At 48.8% G+C, this 27,842-nt stretch overlaps 1 protein-coding gene across 3 annotated transcripts; it reads left to right on the top strand.

Annotated features, from left to right (window-relative positions):
* Positions 1-8,926: 8,926 nt before the first annotated feature.
* LOC140522113 (inner centromere protein-like) lies at positions 8,927-26,265 on the top strand. 3 transcript variants are annotated; one of them, XM_072637180.1, is made up of 15 exons: positions 8,927-9,092; positions 11,020-11,139; positions 11,352-11,463; positions 12,554-12,756; positions 12,977-13,028; positions 14,185-14,305; positions 14,391-14,525; positions 18,052-18,161; positions 18,264-18,360; positions 18,456-18,572; positions 19,263-19,408; positions 22,511-22,574; positions 22,764-22,898; positions 24,487-24,637; positions 25,783-26,265. In XM_072637180.1, the coding sequence occupies exons 1-15, from the start codon at positions 8,942-8,944 to the stop codon at positions 25,980-25,982; spliced, it is 1,914 nt and encodes a 637-aa protein (XP_072493281.1). In that variant the 5' UTR covers positions 8,927-8,941; the 3' UTR covers positions 25,983-26,265. The 3 variants fall into 3 exon arrangements, with proteins under 3 accessions (XP_072493281.1, XP_072493282.1, XP_072493283.1); XM_072637181.1 differs by lacking the exon at positions 11,020-11,139; XM_072637182.1 differs by lacking the exons at positions 11,020-11,139; positions 11,352-11,463; positions 12,554-12,756.
* Positions 26,266-27,842: the final 1,577 nt, after the last annotated feature.

Here is a 27,842-nt window from a genome sequence, read left to right as displayed (position 1 = left end):
CTTTTAGTCTATTTCTGAAGGTGTGATATTCTTCATTATTTGTTAGGTCTCCTTTAGCAAGCTGTTGGTTTGTTTTTCAAGATTTTCTTGCATCACTCTCATTTCGTTTCCCTTTTCCATCTCCTTCTCTTACTTGACTTGAAATATTCTTTGTGAGCTGTTCCATGTCCTGTGGCCAATTCACACTTTTCTTGGAGACTTTGGGTCTAGGAGGTTTGACTTTGTTTCCTTCTTCACGTTCCGTATTTTGATGTTTCTTGTCACCCAAGTCAGATTACATATTCCCACGTTTCGCCTTTATTTGCTTATTTTCCCAGCCACTTCCTTGATCTTGAGGCTCTTTGTTAAATTAGGTCTCTGCTTCCAGTGTGAAGGTGTCCGGCCCCACACTTCAGGGCTATTGTGCACCTGTTTTCAGAGATATTTCTAGGGACCTGTAAATCTTCAGTTCTTCCAAGGTTTGACGATCCAAGAAAAGATATTCATTCCTCTCCTGGTGTGTGCTTTGATCTGTGAGCAATCCCAAACTTTGTTTTCTGTCCTGGAACTGTGAGGAGGATTTCCTCTCCATTCTTGCCACAAGCACCACCAGAGCAGCGTTCCTCCTTACTCCAGGGCCACTACCCAGGACTGCAACCCAGATCTTCTTTGCTGAAACAAGGGAATTGGACTTCATAACCCCTAAGTTCCCTTCTAAATGGAAAGGTATCACTCTGAGAGTCTATGATTTCACCTCCTTTGGTTTGAGTGGAGTAGAACTGTGAACCTTAGGATTTTGAGAGGAAAATTGGTCACAGATATCGTACTAGTCACCGTGTGCAAGGGAGGGCAGGCAAGACTCAGATGCTAACAAGCTCCAAGGACACAGGCTGGGGCAGGGGAGCAGCATCAGGGAGTCTGAAAACCCATGCTCAGACCTTGGAATCCAAAAGAGTGGCATGAAGTTGTCAGAATAATCCTAAGTCTCTATGGTTCAAGGAGCCACTGACTTTTCCCAAGTCGTGCAAGCTACTGAATAAATCGGTTTCAGGCTAGAGAAGGTACAGCAGAATCTCTGTAACTCAACATCAAATCCATCCTATTTTACAGTGCTTGCAGATTTCCAGAACACTTTCCACGCTCACAAGAGCCCTCTAAAGGAGGAAGTACCAATGTTAGTGTTTCTTTCTTACCGATTGGCTGACTGAGATTCAGAGAGGCTTCTTGCCAATGTGATAAGTCTGCAGTGAAGAGTGTTTTACAGTAGATTGAAAACCACTTTTCCTGCCTCTGAGTGCAGAACGTGTCCCTCAACATCAGGGAACAAAGAATGTGTACAAATGGCAGAATGTGAATCATGACTTGGCTTGTAGATTCTTTCATCATGTTTTCTCCAATCTAATCCTTTGCAGTGAAATTTGACAAACCACAAAGAACCATGAAAGTTCACGCTATGAACTCAGGGACAGGGGAATCCAGTCTCTGTCCTTGCAATTCACTCTTTTGCTCCTTGGCTCCTTTTTCCTTTTGGGTTCGAAATCTATAAAACAGGTAAGATAACAGAGGCAGTAAGAAGTGATGGAAAGATTCCTGGCTCTCAGGTCCAGAGCATGGGTTTAAATTTCACCCCTGGCTTAGAGAACAGTTTGACCTTACCAGACACTGAGGTTCCCCATACTTCCAATTAGTTATGTTAGATGTTGAGGATTGCATTAGATACTCTCTAGGGTCTCTTCCAATTTTTAAATCTAAGATCCTTAGAGAATTGTGGAACCTAGAACCGTTTGTTGTTCCTATATACCCAACAGAGAATCCTACCTGAGTCAGGATCTTGTGAAATCCTTCTGGGAATCCCATTAGAGAATAGAAACATCCAGAAAGAAAATGATGTATGCAGTTGGGGACAAATCACTGTTGTTCTGACACAAAAGTGAAGAGCATTTTTCCGTAACTGAGATTAAGTTTCACTACCCGTTGGATGGTGATTCAGGTGACTCTAAGGACATTTTGTAAATATACATGGTTAAATGGCAGAACTCTCCAGTTAGTAGAGGAGAAAATGGGACTTCGTTTGGTGTTGTGCAGCCTCTTCTACCTCGAAGTAGCATACGGGTAATTGCCTCAAACCCCCATTGCCATGAACTACCTGGCCTTAAACGTCCAAGGCAGAGACGTTTGCAGAACTAACACCATAAGAAGTCACTTGGATGTAAGCTGACTTCAGCCTGGGTTTCATGTCTGGAGGAGACACACTTCAATGAGCATGTCCCATGAAGTAAAGATGGAGAGGTTCCAATCTAGCCTGAAAGCTTTGAGGAAAGTGAGACTGTCAGAGATTAGTTCACTAAGAGATGTCAGGGATCAGGTTGGAGAGAGGTGGAAGGGGTGTGTGTGTGCAAGGCTTTATCGTAACATCACATGACTCACTCCTAGGGGAGGCCTGGGCAGCCTTGCAGGGCACACATATCCCTGTGCTCTCCGGAAGTTCCAAAGCACTCCTAGCTTCCTGAAGCCCAGTACCTTAGAACCTCATTTTCTTATGGTGAGACCTTTCCTTTTTGTTTTGCTGCTAGCTAGCTTGGTAATTTACTACTGCGAAGGTGAGTCACCTTGCCCTGCCTGATCCCTCCCTGAGAGGGTTGCATTCCCCACTCATTTGCCCCTGGCACCAGGGAACCTATCGGGCCATTCATTTTAGGTCTCAGGGTATTCATGCTCTGGATCACCCTACTTCAAGGAACTCCAACTATAAGGTATAGAGAATCCATGAGAGGTCCTATAGCCCATTCCCCTGCCTCTCCAGGCCGAACTAACAAAAAAAATGAGCTGTCGTATTCTCTCCAGTTTCTTCAACCTTTGCTGTCTGTGCTGTAGTGTCTTCAGTCAGGAATTATATCAAGGATGGAGAATGGATTAAAACCAAGACGTGAAGATTATATAACAGCCTAAAGCGGTATCTCTAACTGTCATATTTTCTCTTTGTGTATTTCAGCCTTTTCCATGGATATGGTGAGAAAGTTCACCTTGGACTTAATTCGTTTTCTGAGAGATCTCATGCTGACCATAACAGAGAAAAATGAATGTGTGAAAGTACTAATTGAGGAACAACTGAAATTCTTCAATGACTTTATAGTAGTATCTCTTGATAATCCTGTTACAACTTGTTCATATTTAGCTGCTATTTTTGAGCGCAGTACCAGATGTAAGGAATAAGGGAGTAGACATCCTAGATTCTTAGACCAGTCCTTTTATTCCTTAGCTAGACTACAGAACCAAAAGCAGTTTATTTTCTTGGATTCATTATCTGAGCCAGATTTTTTTCTGTGGGTTAGAAAGTTGAGCCTGGCCACTTTGTCTCAGCCAATGTTTAGAGTAGTTCCCTTTCCTGAGGCAAGATTCCCTGAGCATGGCTCCTTTCCTTAGATGAGATCGTGAGCTGTATTTCCTTCCTTGGACCAGGACTGAGCCTGGATCGCCTTCATTCCCAGTCTGACAATCAGCCTAATATGATTCCAGAGTTGGAAAAAATTATCCTGACTTCTCAAGATTTCTGTCCTTTAGTCCTTGACGTTGTCTTGGCAGGTAAACTGCCAGATAGTTGGGAGTGTCTACCCTATCTTTAAAGAGAATTTCTCTTTCTATCTCGTGCTATTGGGGTTTGGTACTACTCTATAGAAATGCAGAAGATTTATGTGGGTTTATTTTGTAACTAGCAACTTTGCCAAACTTGCTTGTTCTGTCAAGAAGTTTTTTGCTCGAATCTCTGGGATTTTCTACGTTTATCATCATATGATCTGCAAAGAGTGATAACGTAGTTTCTCCTTTCTTCTCTTTTCCTTCTCTTATTGCGATAGATCATATTTCTAGTGTCATACTGAATAATAATGGTGATAACTGACAACCTTGTTTCACCCATTATCTTTTTGGAAATGCATCTAGCTTATCTCCATTGCACTCAATGCTTACCGAAGATTTTAGGCAGATACTACTTATTGTTTTATGGAAAGTTCCCTTTTTTCATATGCTCTCCAATATTTTTAATAGGAGTAGGTGTTGTATTTTGTCAAAAACTTTGTTCTGCATCTATTGAGATAATCCTGTGGTTTCTGTTATTTTTCTTGTTGATATGATGGATAATGCTGATAGTTTTTCTAATATTGAACCAGCCCTGCACTGCTGGTATGAATCCTACCTGATCATAATGTATTATTCTCGAGATAAGTTGCTGTATTGCTTTTGTTAAATCTTATTTAACATTTTCGCATCTATATTCATGAGAGAAATTGGTGTGTATTTTTCTTTCTCTGATTTGTCTCTTCCTGGTTTAGGTATCAAAACCATATTTGTATCATTAAAAGGATATTGGAGGACTCCTTCCTCTATTTTCACAAATAGTCTATGTTGTATTGGAATTAACTGTTCTTTAGATGTTTGATAGAATTCACTGGTAAATCCGTTCAGCCCTGGAGACTTTTTCCTAGGGAGATCATTGATGGCTTTTCAATTTCTTTTTCTGAGTTGGAGTTAAGTATACGAACACATCTGCAAGACACTTTTCACACAAATAAAGTCAGATCTGAGTAAGAGGCAAAACATCACTTGCTTGTGGGTAGGCCAAAGCAATGTAATAAAAGGGACAATTTTGCCTAGATTGGTTTACTTATTTAGTGCCATACCAATTAAAGTATGAGATAATTATTTTCTAAAGCTGGAAAAATAGTATCAAAATTCATCTGGAAAACAAAAGTTCCAGAATATCCATGACAAGAAATCCTAGGGTATGTGGCCTAGCGCTTCCAGATCTCCAAGTGTATTTGAAAGTAGCAATTATGAAAACCACTCGGTACTTAGTAAGAAAGAGAAGGGTAGAGAAGCGGAATGAGCTAGGTACTCAAGGCAGAGTAGACAGTGAATATAGCAATGTACTGTTTGATAAACCCAAGGACCCAGCTTCTGGGATAAGAAGCCACTGTTTGTCAAAAACTGCTGGGACAACTGGATAACAGTATGGCCGAAACTAGGCATAGACCCATGCGTGACATCATATAGAAGAGTAAAATCCAAATGGGTACACAATCCAGGTATAAAGATTGATCTTATGGACAAATTGATGGAGCAAGGAATAGAGTATTTCCCTGACTAAAGAAGAGATAGATAGTAGTATGAAGTGCAAGATGGGTAATTTTGATTACCTTCAACTGACAAGGTTTTGCACAACCAATCCCAATGCAACCAAAAATCGGACAGATGTCGAAAATCGGGAAAGAATTTTTACAGAATTTTGACAGAATGTCCAGGATAAATGTCTCATTTCGAGAATATATAGAGATCTGAGTCAAATTGTTACAAAAATACAAGTCATTCCTCAGTTGATAAATGGTGAAAGGATATGAACAGATAGTTTTCAGAGGAAGCAATTAAAGGTGTCTATAGCCATATGAAAAAATGTTCTAAATCACTTTTCATTAGAGAGATGCAAATCAAAACAGCTCTGAGGTACGACATCACATCTATCAGATTGGCAAAAATGACAGAACAAGGAGGCAGTAAATGTTGGAGAGGATGTAGGAGAGTTGGAACACCAATACTTTGGTGGTGGAGCTGTGAGCTCATCCAACCATTCTGCAGAGCAATTTGGAACTATGCCCAAAGGGCTACAAAAATGTGCACACCCTTTGACTCAGCAATATCGCTACTAGGACTGTATCCCCAAAACATCATAAAAATGGGAAAGGGTCCCACATGTACCAAAATATTTCTAGCAATGCTCCTTGAAGTTGCCAAGAACTGGAAATCAAGGTGATGCTCCTCAATTTGGGAATGGCTGAATAAGTTGTGGTATATAAATGTCATGTAGTACGATTGTGCCATAAGAAATGATGAACAAGAAGACTTCAGAGAGGGCTGGTAGGACTTATAAGATCTGATGATGGGAGAAAGGAGGAGAACCAGGAGAACTTTGTGCACAGCAACATCCACAGTGTGTGAGAGCTTTTCTGGTAGACTTGGAACTTCATAATAACGCAAGAACTTAAAAAAAAAATAATTCCCCGTGGTTTTCTAAGACAAAATTCATTCCACACTCAGAGAAAGAACTATGAAATGCATTTACAGAATGTAGCAGATCATGTTTGTATATGTGTCTGTGTGTGCATTATATTTTGATTTGCTATATGATTTCTTCCATTTATTGTAGTTCGTCTACACAGCATGACTATAGTGAAAACGGATTCAATAGGAAAGTATATGTAGATCCTATATAGAATTGTATGACGTCTTGGGGAGGGAGGGGGGTGGTGAGGGATTGGTGGCGGTTTAAACATCTAAGTTTTTTGTAGTGATTATAGAACATGAAAAAATTAAATAATTAAATTTTAAAAAAAATGCTCTAAATCACTTTCGACTAGAGAGATGCAAACGAAAATAACTCTGAGATATCACATCACATCTCTCAGATTGGCAAACATGATAGAACAAGGGGACGATAAATGTTGGTGAGGATGTGGGAGAGTTGGAACACCAATGTAATGAAACACTATTGTGCTATAAGAAATGATGAACAGGAAGACTTCAGAGAGACCTGGAAAGACTTATGTGATCTGATGCTGAGTGAAAGGAGCAGAACCAGGAGAACATTATGCACACCAATGACCACAGTGGGAGAGAGATTTTTCTGGTACGCTTGCAACTTCGTAGCAATGCGAGGACTTAAAAAAATTCCCAATCATCTTCTAAGGAAAAATGCCTTCCATATTAGAGAAAGAACTAGGGAATTCAATAGCAGAATATAGCAGATCATTTTTTTCTGTGTATTACGTTTTGGTTTGTTCTGTGGTTTCTCCCATTCGTTATAATTCTTCTACACAGCACGACTTTAATGAAAATGTGTTTAATAGGATTTTATGTATACATCCTATATAAAATTGTTTGCCGTCCAAGGGAGGGAAGAGGGACGTAGAGGTGAGGTAGGAGAAAGAAATCTAAGTTCTATCTTAGTGAATAGAAAGTTAATAAAATTAGTATAAAAAGAAAAAAAAAGATGTGTCATTTGTTCTTGGATTTTGCCAAATTCTCCGTCCTTCCTCCTCTCCCTGAACGAGCTCCCTGAACACTGAATATTGAATTAACGTTGGATCCGTAATCTCTGGCTGCTCAGATCCCTGTTTTCTGTGGAAAGGCTGGAGTAACAAGGATGTAAGCATTTGTGCTAACTCAATTCTCAAAGAAAGGGCTGAACCACAGTCACATGTTTCTGTCTCTTTTTAGGAAAAATGGAAGACCACTAAAAAAAATGTTGCCTCCTAGAAGCTTGTTGGAACCAAATGCACATCTTGTCAACCAAGGGCCCACTCACTGTGGAACCTAAGCCTCAACGTTGCCTGTGATCCTGAGCATCCACTGCAAAGCTTCCCCTCGATAAAGCAAATGCAGTTCTTTCCTGAATGTGTCCTCATACTTACTTAGCTCTGTCTGAGATTAGGTGGTGGTACTTAATAGAATCAAAAAGGACCAAGTGAGTGAAAGGGTACAATTGTTGGAATGACGTTTATAGCATGCCACTTGATTGTTCTCTAAGGCCTGGAGGCTGCAAACAATGAGCATTCAGAATGGGCTACGTGGTGGGTAGAAGTCACTTTAGCTGTCTGTACCTCAGGTTTCTCATTGGCAAACCACGGGAATATTCTGGCAGTCATATCTATATTTCCTGGGCTTCTTCCTCCAAGGGTCCAACTGAATGACCAGACAAATTCCTAGGCTTGGGGATGAGACGGAAATCCATAAAAGATCCATTTTTTTCAATGAGTATTGGTCCAACTACAGGGCTGTGCAGGGCACGGTCTTGTGCTTTGAGGAAAATAGAAAATCTAGCAAAGAACTGGCTCCAGCATTCATAGAAATATCAATTTATTAAATGCTTAAGACAATAGAATAGGTGACTATCATACAAATGCTCACACGACAGGTATTTTACAGCTAATAAGTCTAATAGAAGCATTAAAAATGCCAAATTGAGTACAGGGGGCCATGAAGGATTTGTGGCATGTGAAGCTATGTGTAAGCGTGGGATAATCAAAAAATTATCATTTATTAAGCACCTTCTGTTTATCAGGCACTGTGCTAAGGTGTGAGGTCACAAAAAGTGCAAAAGACTTAAGGAGGCAAGAGGAAGGAAAAGACTGAAGAATCATAAGGAAAAAAGACACGAGTATTAGACGGTGGATACAGGGGTAGAATGGAAACAACTCACAAGAGTAGCTTTACGAACAACTCAAGATATATTTTGTTCCAAGATTATGGCAAGGCAAAGATAATAAGGCAACAAGTATTTATTAAGTGCTGACTGTATATCAGGCACTCTAAGTACTGAGGTACAAAGGAAAGAAAAGAGTCCTTGTAAGGAGAATGAATGAATGAATGAATGAATGAATGAATGAATGAATAACATGTATTAAGCTCTTACTAGGTACAAAGTTCTGTGCCAAGTAGTCCCTGATCTCAAGGAACTCCTATTCTGAATGGAGAGAGTAATGTATAGGTTTCAACTGTCAGTCAGATGAAATATTGCCAGCATTCTTAGGGTGCAGAAGGAAAACACAAGGTAACCAGCATCCCTTAATGTAATTCCTTCGGGCAATTCTTATGTTTCCAATTTGGAAGCATTTGGCGTATTGAAGCAAGAACTTTGGTGGCAAGAAAGTTGTTTTCGGGGTATTTTATAAATTGAATGCCTGAGGAGGTTGGGGCTCTAGCACCTGCAGGAGGAGTTATCCTTTCCCTTTGCTTTACAGATGAGGAAAATGAGGCACAGGGATGGGGAAACGATTTCCCTGAGGCACATTTCTCGTAAAATGGCCAAAGGAGCCGGATTGAATGCCTCAGTTGTCTAGCTCCAAAGACATCCCTCTAGACCTCAGTGCCCCACCCATCCCCTCCCCCACTGGTCCTTCTCTCCCTAACTGCCATGGAATTCTGCAACTCCAACAGGCTGCGTTACTTCACAAGGGACAGTTGCTGTGGAAGTTTGCTTGGTGACTCCGGTCGTGAAGAAATGGGCCAAACCTGGGGCGCAGGTGTCCAAAGGGTGACTTGCTGGTGTGGCGGCAGACCCCTAGGTAAGCAGGAGTGGGGGTGAGGGGAAACATCAGTCTGACTTGGGGTTCATCTCGTAGGGGAGGCAAGGCTGGGACTGTGGATTCTTGGCTGCTTTTCTTTTCTTCTGATCAAAAGCCTCCCATAGAAGGCACTTGGACAACCCCTTTGTCCCAGGGACCTCTCAGTTGGATAAGAGATCCCAAAGTCTAAGACGACTCTCTGTCCCCCAAATCTCCCTGACTGGCCTGGCTCCTTGCACTGTCGTGCGGGTTACACTGCTGTGTGTGTCTGTCTCAGAGCTCCCCTGGTGGACCATGAGCTATGTTCTGGTGAAGGCAATGGTCAGGTTGGCTCTTTCATCTTTGTACCTTGAGGGCTTTGAATACCTGACGCTGCCTCAGCTTCGAACGCACTGGGGCAGCCAGCACCGCAAAGGCTTGACCTCTTTCCTCATCACCCGTCACGGTGTTTGTGGCCTTCCGTAGGGGAAGACTCTAGGTCCCATGTTGGTGCTTTCTCCTCTGGGGAGCCTGGTAGCATATTTCCTCAGCTGGTGGCTTAGTGGCTGGAACTCTGGATCTGGGCACTTACTGGCTGTGTGAGCCCGGGCTAATCACTGAACTTCTGTGTGCCTCATTTTCTGCAACTGTCAAATGGGAACAGTCATAGCACCTGATTCCCAAGGTGGTGAGGATTAAGGGAAATAGTATAGGTAAGGCACTTTGCAGAATTGAAAGCACTTTTGAAAATGATTATTCCCATCAATAGTAATGGACCTGAGATCCCAAAGCCTCTTTGCCAGGCAGGGATTTTGTTCCCAGTGGAGCTTGGAGTGGGTGTATGGGCCTGGCTCTTCCTATCTGTACTCCCCAATTTCTGCCTGGCTGCCCTGTTCCCTTCTGGAATTCAGGGCTCACTTTGCTGAGGAGACCTGAAGACCTGCAGTTGGGGCTTGTGTTGATGTGAGTCATGAGGGACAGGTTTTGGTTGCCTTGCCTGCCTTCATCCTACTTTATCCCTTTCCTCTGGTTTCCTCCTTGGGATATGGATTCTTCCTGTGGGGAATGGATCTGCTGGGGATTTGCATCCCCTCTAGCTCCCAGGGTGTTGAATTGAAGGGAACTGATCAACATGAAGAGGGGTCATGTTGACATTGGTGAGCAGTGGGGTGCTGGCCCGAGGTTGCTTTGTGGAATGGTAAGCCATCAGAGGGAGGATGTTGGGTTCCTGGGGCTTCTGCGTCCTCAGGACAGCAGTATGAAATGAGCATGCGAGCTCCTTCTGATGCCCCATGGCCTCCCTGGGCTGGGTTGCCTAAGTACCCAACCAATTCCTTACTGCATTTGGGGTGTAAAGCATCTGAGGGAGAAGAATGCCAGGTAGTTGCTGGGCCGGCACTCCACCTTCGTTCCCTGTTTGCCCCTGCCTCCCGATCCTGGCTCAGTTTAAGGGGCAGCAGCCTGTGATGTCTGACCCATGTCTGAGAGAGGTTTGACTTCTGGGCCTCTCTCTTCAAGTCAGTTCTCTCTTCGTTGCCTCACCCTGGGACCACAGATGTACACTCACTGGTCCCTGTGGCCCGCCAGCCAGGCGCCAAGGCTCCTATTAATCACTTTCTTCCTGCCCAGCGTGCTGCTAGGTGCTGACCTCCCAGCTTGCTGCCAAGACACAAAGATCAAATGGCACTTGTTGGAACTTCTAACAGCTTGAGAATATTCAGATGACAATTAGGAAGGAAGGGAATGCTTTCTCTGTGCCTGGCCCTGGGCTTAGCGTGGCAGATACAAGCAAGCCAAGCTGGTGCCAGCCTTCATGGGGCATTTAGGTTCTTACATGGTAGATAACACAAGGAAGTGGTAACCAGTGTGGGGCATGGACTGAAACATAGTACCCAGAATGAGTACACTTGACTTTGAACTGTTGATTTGATTCCTTGCAACCATTTAGCCTTTCTGAGATCACTGCTGCCTTTCCAATGTCGTCGAAACACCTACGACCTCCAGAGAGATGGAGTGCAGAGACTGGAAAGGGAGCCAGTGAGATGCATCAGCATCAGAAAATACGAAGGTATCCAGATTGCTGCTGCAGTGAAGACATTCTTGGCATCTGAAGATGCTCCCAATGGCTAGTGCATTCAGGGTGGAGGGATGGGAGTGATCTTAAAGCCTGGACCTGGTCCCCTTCCCCTGAGCAACCCTGGAGCCTGCTTCAGATGATTTTTCTCAGCAGGTGACCTGGGAATTCTCATTTTGACCTTCCCTTCTGCTCTGAAATTGCAGATGGCACCATGGGGACCACCATAGGCTCTGGGAGAGTCCTGGAGGCCCACAGAAATGAGACGGTGTGGCTGCAGCAGATGCAGGAGAAGGAGGGTTTGAGCACTTTTTCCAGGTTAGCCTGGGGCCAAGGGACCCGCATGGGTGCAGCAGCCCAGGGCAAGGGGCATTGGGCAAAATTGAGTGACCTGAGGGAGTGGGGACAGAAACCATTATTTAAAATAATTTAGGAACCGTATGGGGAATCTGGACCCTGTTGCAAGGCAGAGTCACAGGAACTGAGAAAGCACAAACAAACAAGGACAAGCATGTGTCCCATTACACTCTTGCTCCAACCTCTGCCATTTTGGCCTGTTTTCCTTCCTTCCCTCACCTCCTCTTTCTTTTCTTCTTTTCCTTTCTTACTCCTTCCATCCTTCTCTCCCTTCTTGCCTCCCTCTATGCCAGGCATTGTATGGAGCCCAGAGAATGAGAAACTCTCTTCTCTGTGGACTGGATCTTATGTTCTAAAGGGATGTGACCAGTCTTCTGGACTTGCCCTTCCTATGCTCCATCAGTATCTGGCTTCCCCCAGGCTAAGTGGGCAAGGCAGAACAATGGAGACAGGCCTGAGTTTGGTGTCAGCATCTATCTCCAGCCCTCCTAGTCTGTGCTAGCTCCCTAGGCCTCTGTAAATAGTGGGAGCTGGGCCAGAAGGCTTCCAAGGTCCCATCCATTCAAATGATGGTCCAGTGATGATGGTAGTACTCTCAACACTGTGTTTGGTGCTGTGGGAAACATGGAGGGAAGTAGGAGATGTTGAGGGGAGAGGAGACCCAGGCAAGCAGCAAGGGCAGGGCAGGGGAGAGTTTGGTGCCGACGTGCAGGCCCTGCAGAGAGTCTAGGACCCAGATTGGAAACCAGAAGGGACCTTGGAGGTCCTGGAGTCCAAGACTCTCATTTTCACAGACGAAGAAACTGAGGTACGCAGGCAAAATGACTTGCCCATGGTCCCCTAGCTAGTCAGTGTCTGAGGCTGAATTTGAACTCAGGCCTTCCTGATTCCAGGCCAGTGCTCTATCCACTGTGAGTTCCTTAAGGGCAGGGAACATATTCGGGATTTTCTTTGTTTGCCAGGCATAGGTTTGTAGACTGAGAGACAGAGCCTCCCAGATTGGCGATGCCTAGGGCCGTGGTGTCAAGACCCTATTTTCTGCTTCCTGCAGGGGGTCTGGCCCCAGGAGGCCCAAGAGCAGTCAGCACCACCAGCAGCTACTTGCGGTCAAAGAGAGCTTGGAGAAGCTGGTCCCGGGGGTGGCTGAGAACGGCTCCGTCTCTTGTGGGACCCAAAGCCAAGCAGCAGCGGTCCCCTCGCTGCCTGCCACCCCTACGGAGTTCCCCAGAACGTCAGGGAACCTGCCATACTCAGGTAAGCTCGTACCCGTCGTGGAGATTGGCGTCAGCGATCAGCAGAGTGCCGAGAAGTGCCTGGTGGTGAGCAAGGCTAGCACAGGTCCTCTCTTTGGCCAGTTCTACTGCTGTGGCTTGGTTCCCTCTGTGCCCTAAATCTGCAACAAGGATCTAACAAGATATCGGGGGTGAAAGGTTCGGAGGAAGGGTGGGTCTCCATTGTCTTCTTCTCTCCGTAGAGAGCACGATGGACCAAGGTGAGGCGCCCAGGAAGCTTCCTCAGAGCATCAGGTAGGAGGAGCCGCAGGTATCTGTGAGCACAAGTGGCAGGGAGAGACCACACAGGATGGTCCCAGAGCTGGCCAAGGGATCCACGAATTCAGTGCTGCTAAAGTGCCACTGTGTGCCTCAGTGAGCAAAACATCCCGGCACTGCTGGGAGGTCTGCCCTCTGGACGCTTTGACTCAGCCTCTTTCAGAACCTCCAAGGCAAGCTAGGCTTTTGGGGAAAAGCCGCCATCCAGATGAGCTTGGGGTCCCCAAGGCATTCCAGAGATCCTTAATATGGTCCTTGCACAACTCATGCTGACACCCAGCTAAGGCGTCCAAAATAACTTCCTTCTCAGAATCAGCCTTTAAGAAGAGTCTGCTTAGTGGGGCAGGTGAAAGGAAAGGAGGAGGCCATTCCCTAAGTTCTCTGGATGATAAGACCTCAAACATATTGGTGTGACTTTGGGCAGATGACGTTTCTGGGCCTCAGTTTCCTTCTCTGTCAAATGGGTGAATTGGAAGGCCTCTCAAGCTTTCTTGATGCTCAGTTGGTGACAAAGTGGTGGTGGATCCTGAGTAAACGCTCCTTGTGGCCTTGGTGGGTGGCTCCAGGAAGAATTTTGGCCTCCAGTGGAGAGGGAGGTGTCCTCTCTCCCTCCCTCCCCATATAATCTCGTCTACCATGTATAGGTGACCTACACACACACACACACACACAGACACACAAACACCCCTCCCTGTGGACATTCCCAGTAGGATGTGAGCCTCTGATAGCAGAACTTGTTCAATCTTTACTGCTGGAGCCTCAGAACCTAGAACAAGGCTTTTTGATGGAGGAGGTGCTTAGGAAAGTTGTATTTGATTTAATCAGACACATATGATTCCGTAGCAGTGTGTGTGTGTGATTCTCATCCTGGCTGTTGGCATCTGGTGTTCCTGTAAGATTGTACGTTCTCTGAGGGCAGTGGGGACTTGACCTTTGTCCCTCCCCAGGCCAAGATAGAGCCCTCCAGGAGTGAGTGCCTAGGCCTGTGATTGTTAAAGTGTGCCAGGTCTAGGATGTGGAGGGAGGAGGAAGGCTGAGACTCCACCTGTCAGAGTCTGGCTGCTTCTGCTGTGGCAGGGGGCTGCTGTCATCTGTCCCAGGGCACCCATGGGTGCTGATTCTGCCCCCACAGGCGGAGGTGGAGCTACAAGCAAGCTGTCAATAAGGCGGCTGAGAAATGGCACCACATGGACGATGAGGCTCTCACTCCTCCTTGCACCAAGACAGCCTTACCTGTCTGCCCCGGCCGCAAGGTAAGGCAGGTGAGGCACACTCCCCATCCTGGCTGCTGCTAGGCTGGCGCCATGCCCACGCCTTCCTCCTTATCTCCCTGGGCAGGTGGTGCAGCCCGTACGAATGTTCCTACAGACAGTGCGAAAGAAGCAGATGCTCGTGACGCTGACCTCCGCCAGCCGCCCCAGTGTCATGAAGTCGTTCATGAAAAGCAACACTGTCCACCATCTGGATGCCGAGGTCAGCACCGGGGCCAGGGGTAGCCACCAGATGAACTTCTCTGCTTGGCCTGTGCCTGGGACTTCCACGGGACAGCTGGGAGTGCAGTTTTGCGTTGGTGACCTTCTCAGAGAACTGGGGTCCAAATAGTCCAAGCAGTGCCTGTACGTGAGCCAGAGGTGTGGTTTGAGTGTAGAGAGGATGCAGGTTTAATCCTGGCACTCTAGGTCCTGACTAAGAGCTGAGGCTCAATTGAACGTTCCATGTGGGTTGTATAAAGAATCGTCTTAGGAGATGAGTTTTCTTCAGTGGTGTGTCAGCCCCATAGTGTGCATGAACATCAAGGGAAACTCAGATTACTCTGCTTAGCTTGCCCGAGGTTTTAGAGGAAATGGCTGGGTCAGAGGTTGGGCAGGCAGGCAGCCGCCCTGCCCTGGAGCAGCCTGGAGGACTGGCTTCAAGTTCAGGGCTGCCCAAGGCCTCTGGCTGTGTGCCTGGCAGGGGTGTGTGAGGCAGCGAGAAGACTTAATGCCAGGTTTTCCTCCTTTTCTCCTTTCACAGGGCACTTTTGTCCTGAGTAATCCACCCACCTATCATCTTAGTAGTATAGCCACCCATCCCCACCCTCCCTACTGGACCACTACTTCCTGAAGTGCTAGAATCCCTTGTTTTACACGTGAACTTTGTGAGTGTGTCAGCAGAGTAACTCCCAGGGGAAGGGAGCCCCAGGAGGTCGAGTCGCTGGTTCAGGGTCACCCAGCAAGTCCTTGCAGGGCTTGTCCCGGGTTGCTGGCCCAGCACAGATGGCCCAACACGGGCATTCCCTTTGCACTCTGGGCAGCCACGACCCAGCGCCTGACCCTCCTGGATCCTGAGGCCTCAGTCCTGGGCTCTTGCCAGCAAAGAAACAAATGGCCCCCTGGTCTACCTTGCCCCCGATTTTCCCGCGTACCCTGGCTCGATGGTAGGCGATGGTGCTCCCCACTTTAGAATGCTAGTATTGACCTTTTCAGCTCCTGTTAGTGAGAAAAACTATGTTTTCAAAGTCTCATTCCTAATTCCCAGAGTCTCTGAGAGATCCTTCTTAAGGAGCTTGTACCTGTCCTTTGAGTTTGGTCTAAGGAGCACACCACTGTTGGGGCTGGTTCCTGCTCCCAGGGGCATTCCACAAACTTTCTGGTCAGTTGATTTTAAAGTTGTGGAAATGACTTGCCTTTTGGAATTGAAGTGGGGGTAGAGCCATGAGACAGACCTTGAGTGATGAAGGAGAAGGGAACCTGAGTCTTGGGCAGAGAAAGGCCCATCACCATCATCAGCCTGTGGGAATCAGGAAAGGAGCCTGGGGGAGCAGGGCAGCTGCATCTGTAACTTTGTGCTGAGGACTGCACAGTCTCGCCTACTTCACTGTGCCCAGCTAGGGGTACTGCCCCCAGGATCCCCACATCCTAAGGGCAGGAGTTTTCTGTAAGGGGTCTGGGGGTTATTTGGGAGAGTTCTCCCACTTACCTAAATCTGGGTTCCTGGGGTGAGATTCTTCCTGGCCTTCTTGGCTACTTCTTAAGAGTTCAGGGCCATGCCCAAGGTCCAGGCCAAGCAGCTGATTCTGTCTTGGAATATTCGCATGCTTCCTCCAAGGGGAGCAGCCTTTTCCATTTATGTTCTAGAGACCAGAAAGAGCCCAGCAGGTGATTAGTACTCAAGGAGACTATATTTTCCTCCTTCTGGGAATGAGGAGTTCCTTACCTTGAAGCCTTGGGGAACGGGGTAGCATTTCTGGCCAGAGTTGTGGTGTCCTGGCTCTCCTCTGAGGAGAGCTTTGTCCCACAATGACCTACTGAACTTGGGAGTCATGGCATTCCAGGGAAGGCAGTTCATCCCAAAGTCTCTGTTTAGGGAGGGATCAGAGTGTTGTTACCTTCAAGAGATTGTGGACTCCCAGGCAGGTCACGGGATCTGCAGTGCTCTGGGCCCTTGCTTTAGCTGGTGAAGAAATGTCGATAGAGAGTGGTGGAGGGAGGTACCAAGCTGGGAATTCTCACGAGACTTGGCTGCTCCCCAAAGCCCCCAAGTTTGTCAGTTAAACGTTCTTCAGGAGCTGCTGCTTAAAGCATTTCTGGGCCGAATCTTTTCAGAAAGGACTTTGGTTTCATCCATTTGAAGGACTTTTGTCTATTCGATTTGATGAACATTGGCTGACACCTGAATTTTTGAACCAAGCAAACGCAGTTGTATCAGTCATCCTGAAAATGCTGTCTCCCACTATTCTCTCCATTGTCATGCTTCCCACTCTCCCACTTCTTAGTCCACGCTGAGCCAGCTGCACGAATCGGGAGATTTTGCCTCTGGTTGACAGCAGAAAGGGCAGTGCGAGGAGGGAGCTGGAACTCAGTGGGGATTGATCCCTTGGGTAGCGTCTGTGTGGTGAGCTTCGGAAGTTATGTCAACCCTCGTTCTGTGAGAGGGAGGTGTACCGTCCACAGCATCCTGATGGGGTCATCTGTCTAGCCTTTACTGGAACACCTCAGAGCAGCAGGGAGCTCACTAGTTCACAAGGCATGGCCTGTGTCTATGGTTGCCAGCATGATGCTTGAGTGCAGTGGACCTCAAATCCCTGTACATTGGATTGAGTTAGAAGGCTCCATTCTGCTGTCCCGTTGGTTTCCTGCAGATTTTGACCCCTTCTGGGTGTGCATTCTGAGGCTGGGCAGAGTAGAGCTAGTCACTGTCCTCCTCCGTTCTCCTTTTTCTTCAGTCCCCATGTGATGAATTTCTGAAGCCTGACTCAGTCTTTCCCCTGGAGGGGTATCTAGATCTGGCAGGCCAAGAAGACCCTCGAGGTTCTCTCCCAGCACACTGGGTCCAAGGCTTCTTTCCGGACAGGTGGCCAAGGGGTGTGCGAAGTGTTCTTGTGGGGGCTGCACTCTCCTCGAGCTGGTGGGCTCAGGTATCCTGGGGTCCGATGGTATCGATCATTTGGCTGCACCTCACAGCTTTTGATGGGTGTGAAGCCCAGCTCACCGTGTCTTGTACGTGAGGCCTTGGATCAGCCCCTTGCCTCTTTGGATCAGTGAGGCCCTGATGTTGACTATCAAAAGGAGCCAGGAAAGCCTCCGAGCCTTGGTTTCTATACTGCCTCCATGGAACGGAAGGACAATGAGCCCATTTGACAGATGATGAATTTTGGATCTCAGAGAGGGGAAGCAGTGGTGTACAGCCACCTGGCCAGTTAGTGGCTGACCAAGCCCTGGGAGTCTACCCTGGCAGGACACCAGCCACCCCCCATGCCCTCAGCTTCCCTTCCTTTGACTCACTGATGTCAAGAACGGTTGTTAGAGCATGGGCAGAGAAGAGCCAGCTGCCTTCAGAGCTTGGTTCAGGTCCTGTCTGTGACACAGCCCTTCTCATGCTCTCTGCATATCGAATGGGGGGAAGGTGGGCCTTCCAGGGAAAGGGGGTGGGGAGAAGAGAGTCTGGGCATTCTGACCTCTTCTGGCCCCTGGCGGTCTCCCCATCTGCCTCACAGCTGCGATGCCCTTCTTGTCCTCAGGAGAAGGAACTGCAGCAGCTGGAAAACCTGAAAAAGAAGGAGGAGGCTGAGCTCCTAAGAAAGCAGAAGGTGGAGGAGGGCCAGCACCAGCGCCTGGAGGAGATGAAGATGTGAGTGAGCACCTTCTGGAGGCATGGGCGGGCGGTATGGTGGGGAGGACTGAGGGGGCTCGCCAAGCCCAAGAATGGGTCCATTGCTCCTTGTTCCCCCAGGAAACGGGAAGAGCACCTGTGGAAGGCCCTGAAGGCCCGCAAGCAGGCAGAACAGCTGGAGGTAGAGAAGAAGAAACGCACTGAGCAGAAGTTGGAGGTCAGAGGCAGCCCCAGAGCCTGGGCCCCTGGCAAGATGCTGGGTGGGACAGGGCAGGGTCTTGACCCCTGACCTCCTGGCTCGGGGTCTCTCAGGCAAAGCAGAAGCCGCTGGCTAAGAAGGCCAGCAAGAAAACTGCCAGGAAGCTGGAGGAGGCTGAGATGATGCTGAAGCAGGAGGAAGAAGCCTGGAGGCAGACGAGACTCCAGCAGGTGAGTGCAGATGGGCCACCATGGAGGGAGGAGTGGAGCTGGCCAGCCTCTGGTCCTTCGGCCCCACTTACTTGTGGGCAGCCAACTGTGTGCCCCTGTGTGCTGAGCCTCGAGGCAAGAGGACCTTAGTTCAGATCCAGCTGTGCCACCTTGGTTAGCTCCTTTAACTGTTGCCTGCCTCAGTTTCCTCTTCTGCAAAGTTATATTTGCCTAGTAGAAGTGTTGGTAAGGACCTGAGGAGATAAGCCAAGCCAAACACAACTGAAATGTGATCTTCATCATTCTTGTTGTCAGGGCCCAGCCCCACAAGAGAGAGGAACCTAAGAGAGAAAGACTGGGGACAGTTGTTCACCGTCCATTCTGGGATACCTGATGCCCCTCACTGCCTGGTGTGTTATTGGGGCGAGGAGGAGGACTGTGCCAGGTGCAGAATATTCATTCTGTAGTCAGTCAGAAGCATGGGCCCAATCTGGAGCCAGCATGGATGGTTCTTGTACAACCATTGATTTTAGAGCTGAGGGGGTCTTAAAGACTGTTGAGAGCAGCGGGGATACTGAGGGCGAGCTAGAGCAGCCTGATCCGTGCCCACACCAGTCCTCCTCCTGCTCAGTGAGTTGTCTGTGCTCGGAGGCCCATGTGGCCCGTCGCTCCCCACCTCCCTGACGGAATCCCTCTCCTTTCCACCTGCAGCAGGAGGAGGAGCGGGAGCAGAAGCGGCAGAGGAAGGTGGCAGAAGCCCTAAGAAACGCGGTGCAGCGGAGGCAGCGGGAGAGGCAGCTGGCGCTGGAGAGGGAGATGCAGAGGAAGAGGGAGGAGGAGAGGCTGCAGGCTGAGTGGTGAGGGCCTGTCTGCCCCCTGAGCAGCTGTGCCTCCCCTGCCTCTCTGCTCATGTCTGTGTGTGTGTGCGCGTCTGTGGATGTTTCTGTGTGTGCGTGTGGGTGCAGAAGTGTGGCCGTGTGTGCGTGTGTGTGACTGTGTGCATGAGTGTGGGTTCCTGTGTGTGATTATGTGGGTGCATGTGTGTGTACATGTGTTTGACTGTGTGTGCTTCCGTGCGACTCTATGTGTGACTGTATGTGTGCATGAATCTGTGCCTGTCTGTGCATGAATGTTTGCGTGTTTATGACTGGTCATCTGAGATTTTGTGTGTGTGCATGTCACTGTGTGCCTGTGTGCGTGTGTTTGGTTGTGTCTTCATATTTGTGTAACTGTGTGTTCTTGTGTGTGTGGCTGTTTCTGGGTGTGAGATTGTGTGTGCGTGTGAATGAGGAGACTGTGTGTGATTGGAATGTGTGTGAAATTGTGTGAGTCTGTGAGAGATTGTGTGTGTGCGACTATGTGCAGCTGAGTGTGAGAGATTGTATTCGTGTGCGTGTGTGTGTGTGTGTGTGAGAGAGAGAGAGAGAGAGAAAGAGAGAGAGAGAGACAGAGAGAGAGAGAGGATGTGAATGTGAGTGAGCTCCCTGCAGATACCCGACATCTGTGAGAAGGCCTCTTGGGCAGGGAGGTGCGTGGGGTTACTCCAGGCCACATGCTGGCTCCATTATTTACTTTCAACCGGTCATTGAGAATGTCCCTTGCCCTCTCCAAGACTCAGTTTCTTTTCCTAAAAGGTGTGGGTGCTAGATGGGCCCTGTCGGGAGACTCACAGGGTCGTGCTGAACTCTCCTCGTAGTTCCTGACCACCTTGGGAGCCTGAGATCATGTTGGCATCACTGGCAGGCAGGGCCATGGAGAGGATCGATTTTCACATTGGGGAGCTTGGGATCATGGAGCACGATTCCCCAGACACATCCTGCTTTTCTTCTTTGTCCTTTGCCCTTCTGGGACTAGCTGTTTTCCTTCCTTTCGATGGGCCATGTCTCCTTACTTCTTAGAACATGAGCAAGCTCTTTATCCCTCGCACTCAACCCAGAGCAGATGCTAAGTCAAGGTCTTTTTCCTTCCTTGGGGTGACTGTCCCGCTGTGTGGGACAATCTCCTTCACTTCTGTCCAATATCACAACAATTTTGAGAGGTGTGTATTTGCAGGGATCATCCCCATTTTGCAGATGAGGAAACTGAGACTTTGACGATTTGAGACACAAGTTGAATTTGTTGGAAGCAGATTTGAGCACGAGCAACGGTTTGTTTTTAATTCTGTATTTTGAAAATAGGTTTTATTAATGTCTTTGACAGGCGTTGTCTGCTCTCCCATAGTATTCCGTCCTGTGACAAGGGAGCTGGGCTGCCCTGACCTCAGGTGGGCAGCACTGTGCCCTCCACCTCCCTACCGCAAATGGGCTGAGGTGCAGGAACAAGAGGGGCTGGGGCGGCTGTTCAGTCCATCTCCCCTTCCATATGATTCTTGGCTCACACTCTTCTGTCCTCATGCCTGCTCTTCTCCTTGGACTTTTCTCGGTACCAGAGCTTCATTTCTTGCTGCATACTAATATTCTGTTACACCCATAGACCAGTTTGATCAGCCCCTCCCCAGTTGGTGTGTTCCTTCTTTGGTGGAGATGCTTCCTCCACGCTGGTGGGGTTCCAGCTCTGCCCAGGTAGCTGTGGCTTCTCAGTGTGGCTGAGAGCCCTTCTATATGCTCAGGTAGCATACCAGGGCCTGGGAATTTAAAGAATGACAAGCAACCCAGCTTACCAGAGAAATCGGCAGACCTTTTCTATGTTTTCATCTCTTTGCTGTCCTAGTTGCAGCCTTTGACGCTTTCAGGACAGTGCACTTACTTGGACACTCCAGCCCCATGCAATATCAGCTTGTTTTCCGGGGTGGTCTGAGGCAGCCCTGCTCGTATTTCACCTCTGTCCTGGTCCTTCGTGGAATTTTACGGATCACTCTGTATTTTTGGCTGCTGCCTTTCCACTTCCTGCGGGCATCAAGTGTTGACCTTTACAGTGAGACTTCTGTAGGACAATGATGGTCTGGCACTGAATCTTCTGTGTCCTTTGCACTTTTTCTGAGTTACTAGTCTACTTAAGTGAGAATTGCCCCAACTGTGTGCCATCTCTTCTCGTTCCATCTTTTGTGACTGGGCGCTAGTCTTGGCCTTCCCTGTAACAGTGGCGCTGCTGGCAGAGGCATCCCCAGGCCCGTCACACACCTCAGTAGGCAACCACTTGTTTCTTGCCTTTCCCGCTTTCTCTTGACTCCCGTGTTGGAATTTCAAAGTTTTTCCTCAGCTCTGAGCTTTTCATCAGGGTGTTGGAAAGTGCTCTATTCTGCTCAAGACCCCTTTTGTTCCTCTGCAGCATAATTATACTCAGTTTTTGAGCGAATCTCTTGACCGATCCTTTGACTCACTAAGGAGGCCCTGTAGCATTCTGGGATCTGATGGCAGCTACAAATCCTTTTAACGTTTTGGACCATGACAGGTGGACTTTTCATTTGAAACGTATGGCTCTGTCTCCACGGATGCGGCAGTTTCTGCATCAGGTTCCCTGCTGTGATGACATTACTGGTCCAGATATGAAATCACATCCTGATATTTACATGTATAGTTTTGCGTCTCCTATATTCATCATTCCATTAGTTTTCTAAGCTCTTGACTCAGAGGCCTATGGTGGGTGTCTGTTTTAGTGGGAGGCAGTACTGATTCCCAGCTCCTGCATCAGTGTTTGGGAATGTTCTTGGATTAAAGTGGAACAGAAAAGAGAGTTCAATTCCTTGAGCATTTCTTGAGTGCCTACGATGTACAAGAGACTGTCTCAGTTCTCTGGGGGTACAAAGACAGAAACAAAGCAGGCCCTGCCATCTGGGACCTTAGGCTTTCCTGACTTTCCTCCTGATACTCTTTCCCCTGTCCCATTGTCATGAGTAGGTGAAGAGTAGTTAAGACCTGGGCAAAGTGGCAGGAGGGGCCGCAGGGAGGGATTTGAGTCAGGACCAACCCTCTGGCCCCCTTCCTGCTGGTGACTGCTGAGGAAGGACTCTTGGTTTTCAGGGAGCGAGCTCTGCAGCTCCACAAGGAGAGATTACTGAAGGAACTGGAAGAGGAGCAGAAGAGGGTGAGGCACTGGGCAGGACCTGGGGTGGGCCTTGGTCTTAGCTACAGCCCCAGCCCTTACCTCCTCCTCCAATGGTCCCTTCAGAGGCTGCTGCCCCTGGGCTCTTTGGGTTTTCCTGGAACAGGGCAGGGATGAGGGGCAGCACCTTGGGCAGTTGTCTGGGCTGACGCAATGTTGTTGTGGCCCCAGGAGCAAGATCAGCGCCAAGAGCAGGAGCCAAAGAAGCTGCAGAAGGAGCAGGAGAAGAAGGCCAAGGAGGCCAAGGTGGTGGCAGCCGCTGCTGGAGCCCCTGACAGATGGTTGGAGGAGACCACGCACGTGCAGGTGAGGCCCCTTCTGCATCTCACTGCCCAGAAACGTAGAAAGGCAGGCTCCTAGGGGGCTGTTAGGCCACTAGCCAGGTCCACGCTCGGTCTTCTTCCAGTGCTCAGGATAAGAGGTCCCTTGGCCTCTGCTTCAAGATCTCTCAAGACCAGGGAGCCCATCAATTGATCAGCCAGCCCATTGCATTTTGGGAGAGTTCTGAATGTCAGGATGTGCCCAGGGGACCTCCCCACTTTGGCCCTGGTTCTATCCTCTGTTGTCTCAGCCAGGTGCCCACCACACGTGGACGTGAGGACACAAATTAAGTCTCCTCTTGTCCTGGCTCAGCAGTCCCACGTCCTTTGGCATTGGATTGCCCTTTTCTGCAGACTGTCTGGTTTTCAATATTGTACGATGGGGTGTAGCCTGGGCCTCAGAGGGAGCAGAGGCTAGAGGCACCAGGGCCACCTCTTTGTTTTTGGAAGCCCTGCCCACCTGCCTCTCCCTGTCTTTCTGGGATGCTGTGTCACTGCTGACCTACCCTGAACTTCCTGTCCCTTGAACGTCCTGGGGCCTTTTCACATGACCTTATGACTCTCCACACTTCGCCCTTGCAAATTTGGATTGTCTGAAACCATATTTTGACATTGACATGAATGCCTATTTAATTCCATCTTCTCAACACTGAACTAGGGCTCAGTGGGCTGGCACCGCCAGCATTGTGCAGCGTAGCCCAAGGCTGTATCTGAGAGCAGTGGGGGCTAAGGACCAAACAGGACACCACGTTGGGGTTCAGCCTATAGCATGCACCATTTCCTGTGTGAACTCTTCAATTACTAGCACCCAGAGTTCTCTTTTGCAACGTGGGGCAGTGGGATGACCTCAATGACCCCACAAGGTCCCACTTGGTTCAAACTCTGAACCTCCTCCACATTCTGTGACCTCTACAGAGGAGAAGGGAAAGAAAGCCTAGGGAGAACTCTCCAAGGGGAGCCCAGTGTGGGGACCCCTTGGCCGCCTGTCAGCCCAAAGCTTAACCAAGCTCTGCAGGCTTGCCTCAGCTCTGTCTGCCAGCAGTTTCCTGATGTTTGGCTTTTTTCGGTCAGCAGAGGGTCAAGTCCAAGAGGTCCTGGCCCTCAGGAGTGTTATCTAGGGTTTAGCTACACACATCAAGATGTGGCCATCTCCACCGCCCTTCCCCATTGCTCTCAGTGATCAGGTCCTTGGTCTATAAGGAGTTGAAGATGCCCCACAAACCCTGTGGGGTCAGTGCACACCTTCCCAGAAAAGAAGTCTTTGGACCCTGCCAGACACAAGATTTCCTCCACATAAACAGGGATTTCTTTCTGTGTTCACATCCTTTCCTCTGAGACTCCCAGCTGGAAGCTGCGTGTGACTTATCCACATTTGACACATCGAGAAACGGATCCACATAGAGGTGGAGACATAATGAGAGTGTTCTTCCTGGCCTGTGGCCACTCAGGACCTCAGTCTCTTCATCAGTCAGATGGGGTGTGGGTGGGTTTGCACTGAATCATCTCCCAGCTTCTTTCAGCTCTGGCACCCCAAGGGGCCAGGAAGAGATAAAGAGGTCTCCTTTCTTCTTCAGTCTCCAGTTGGCAACTCTTCTGAAATGACCCCCCAGAGCCCCAAGGGGAGCCTCAAGATCATCCCAGACAGTGATGGAATGGACCTGTGTAGTGATGACTCCACAGATGATGAGTTCCAGCCCGGCAGGCCCATTCCTGCTTGGGCCACTGGTAAGTGAAGACCGTCTCCCTGAATGACAAATGACACCCCTCATGAGATTGGAGTGAGGTGTACTAAGGGGAGCAATGTTTAAAAGGCTAGAAATGTAGGCTGATAGCAAGTTGTAAAGCTTGGCCTTTCAATGTCAGTGGAAACTTCCATTTGATCTAGAGGCTAAGCAGGGAAGGGATGTGGTCCGTCCTGCTGGGCTTTGGAAAAATTCCCGTGTAGCCTTGTGGAGGATGGGTGGGGGAGATCCACAGGGAGGGCAGTGTGCAGGTGAAGTCGCGGAGGGCTGTGTGAACTGCTGTGGTGGGCGAGGCAGCATCAATAACTGGGTCAGATCCAGTTCAGATAGTGTAAGGTCTGGTTGGCCCTCGATGGGCCATGTGCGTGGAAAAAGAGTGAGGAGTCTGGGGTAATGCTGAGATTGTGAGCCAGGTGGGCAGTGCTCTCCACAACAAGGTGGAGGTGTCCGTTAGGGGAGAGAATTCTGCATGTCAGATATAGAGAACTGGAGGTGCCTTTGAGACATCCTTTTTGAAAGAGCCAGCTGGCAGTGGATGATCTGGGGCTGACACTCAGGAGAGAGCAGAAAGCTATATGGATGCATAGCTCTGGAAGTGATCCACTTCACGAGAGGAAACAGTAGAGAGAGAAAGCAGAATGGGGCCCAAGAAGGATCCTTGATCCAGAGGGCTGATGAGAAGTCAATTAGGAAAGAGGAGAAGCAGGCGAGGGGCAGGTGGCCCGGGAACCATCAGCTGCAGAGATAAGATTGCTCCCTTTGGCACTGAAGAGGTTATTGGGGACAGTTGTATGTGAAGGGGGTGCTGAACATCTGACATGTGAAAGGAATTCAGTGGAGGGAGGGAAGGTCAGGAGGAGACATGCTGCAGGGTGGGCTCTTAGGAGGTTCCTTCAGGAAGAAGAGAGGAAGGGATGGGATTGAGGTATCTGGAGAGAAAGGGAATTTCCTGAGAGCCTGGGGCCTGAGGTCAGGGGAGGCAGGTTCTCAGCTGCAAGGGCTGGCGTTACAAGGGGTGAGGAGAAGGGAATATCTGGAACAACCTTGATGAGGAGAGTCATTAGGACTTGGGTGGCATCTGTTTGTGAGACCCCTGCTCTGATGTGACCCCTGACTCTCCTGCCCCAGGGTTCCAGCTCAGGCAGGCCACCATCTATCAGTACTACGTCCCTCCTGACATTGACCAGATCTTTGGCACCATCCTCAGTCCGGACCTCGAGGACATATTCCAAAAGAGTAAACCACGTTATCACACTCGCACCAGCTCTGCCCTCTGGGATTCCCCACCACTTGCCAGAGTCCCGGAGTTTGAGGGAACTGTCGTATGACCTGCAGACGCCTTGAGATGGGAGCAGGGAGGCCCCTCTTGGCCATCCTGTGCAGTCACAGCCGGACCTCACTGAGACTCTCAAAAGCTGTGGGTGAGCTCGAGGGACAATGGTGCTCACAGCGCCCACATGGTCAAGACAGCAGTCCCTCACCTGTACATAAGTGCTAGCTTGCTAGGTAGGTAGTTCGAAGCTGATGTCAGACTCCAGTGTTACAAGGTTAGGTTAAGAAAAGGTTAGATGATAAGGTTAGGTTAATAAATAAAAATTTTCTGGCATATGATGTGGCGTTGTTCCTTTTAGGAAGGTCTTGGTACTTGATCAAGAAACTCTGCAGCATGACCTGGGCTGTGAGGAGTGGCAATGGTCGGTTTCAGGTGGCCGAGTTCAGCAGCTACCTGGGCTTGGCACTGGGGTGAAACAGCTGACCCTCAGCAGCAGTCAAGGAGCAAGAGAAGGTTCTGAGATGCCTTTGTGCCCTGACAGCCTGGCTTCCAAGGATCTGTCCAGCTCTGCCTTTTCCTGGCCCTCCTGTCCCAGTCATTGTCTCCTTCCTGGCTGGAACCTTTTACATCCTGGGTTCTCTGGTTCCTCCAGTGCTGATATTTGACCTCCTCTGCTGCCCTGCTCCTCAGCCTGGACATTTCATGTCCCATGCTGTCTGGTCTCCCCAGCCCGGACATTCCTGTACTGTGTTCTCTGGTGCCACCCTGCCGGTTGGGGCTGGATGTGTTGAAGAGACCTAGAATCGGGGCAGGTGTGCAGTCAGGGTGCAGTGGGAAATGTTCAGAAATTCTTTTCTCTTTAAGAGTGTGGCCCAAATGGGAGCCCATCTGGGGGTTGCAGCATCTTAACTCTGAAATGCACGCCTGCTCAGGGAGGATGATTAAGGCCCATACCACTAATAGTTATAACAATGACATGTCTCTCTAAGGCTGATAGAGCACCTTGCAAAGGTCATTTCATTCTATCCCTCACAACCCTGGTAACTCGGTGCTGTGATCCTCACTTTTCAGCTGGGGAAATCAAGGCAGGCAGCAGCTCCTTGACTCGCCCTGCACTCCATGCACCTGGTACATGATTGGAAACTGGGGTCTTCCTGACTTCGAGCCCAGGCTCTCTTCATCTTGCTGCAGACATTCACTAGTAGAGTGACCCTGCGCAAGTCGCTTCGCCCAGCTTGCCTCTGTTTCCTCACCTGGAAAATAAGCTGGAGGAGGCTGTGGCAAATCTGCTACCATATACCTGCAAGGAGAACCGCCAATGGGATTACAGAATTGGACAAGACTGAACGTACTTTAGGCTGATGATGAAGTGCTTTGTGGCTTACAGCAGGCTTCACCTGCATCCTTGACAAGAATCACAACTACTTAAGAATGAGAAAAATGAGGCCCAGACTCCCCTCCCTGCTTCAAGGAGCAGACTCGGTGCTGGTGCTTGGACCCAGCCTCTGACCTCACTGCTGGGTTTTCAGCACAATACCATGCTTACATCGCCTCTCATGTGGGCCCCAAACTCCCGTGGATGTGGCAGGGAAGGGAAGAGGCCAGACATACACCTGCAATTTTTGTCTCCCCTTTGATTTCTCCTGAGGGGGTTATTTTTTTTTTTCAAAATCAGAATCAATCTGAATGAAACTATTTATTTCCAAGTAGTGTTTAAAAGGTCTTGGGTGTTTCCCCAGTTAATCACCCTCCATTCCTCCCCAGAGCATACCTGCTCCCACCACATCAGTGTTTGAGAGGTAACCTGGACCAGAGCTGGTGGGGAACCCGAAGCTGAATTTCAATGTCTCCATGGGGATGAAACTGGCTGTGTGACCCTGTCAAGTCACTTAAGCTGAGCCTCAACTCTTGCATC

The sequence above is a fragment of the Notamacropus eugenii genome, chromosome 2 (genome assembly GCF_028372415.1).
Source record: "Notamacropus eugenii isolate mMacEug1 chromosome 2, mMacEug1.pri_v2, whole genome shotgun sequence".
Taxonomy (NCBI): domain Eukaryota; kingdom Metazoa; phylum Chordata; class Mammalia; order Diprotodontia; family Macropodidae; genus Notamacropus; species Notamacropus eugenii.
This window is presented reverse-complemented; position numbering and strand designations above follow the sequence as displayed.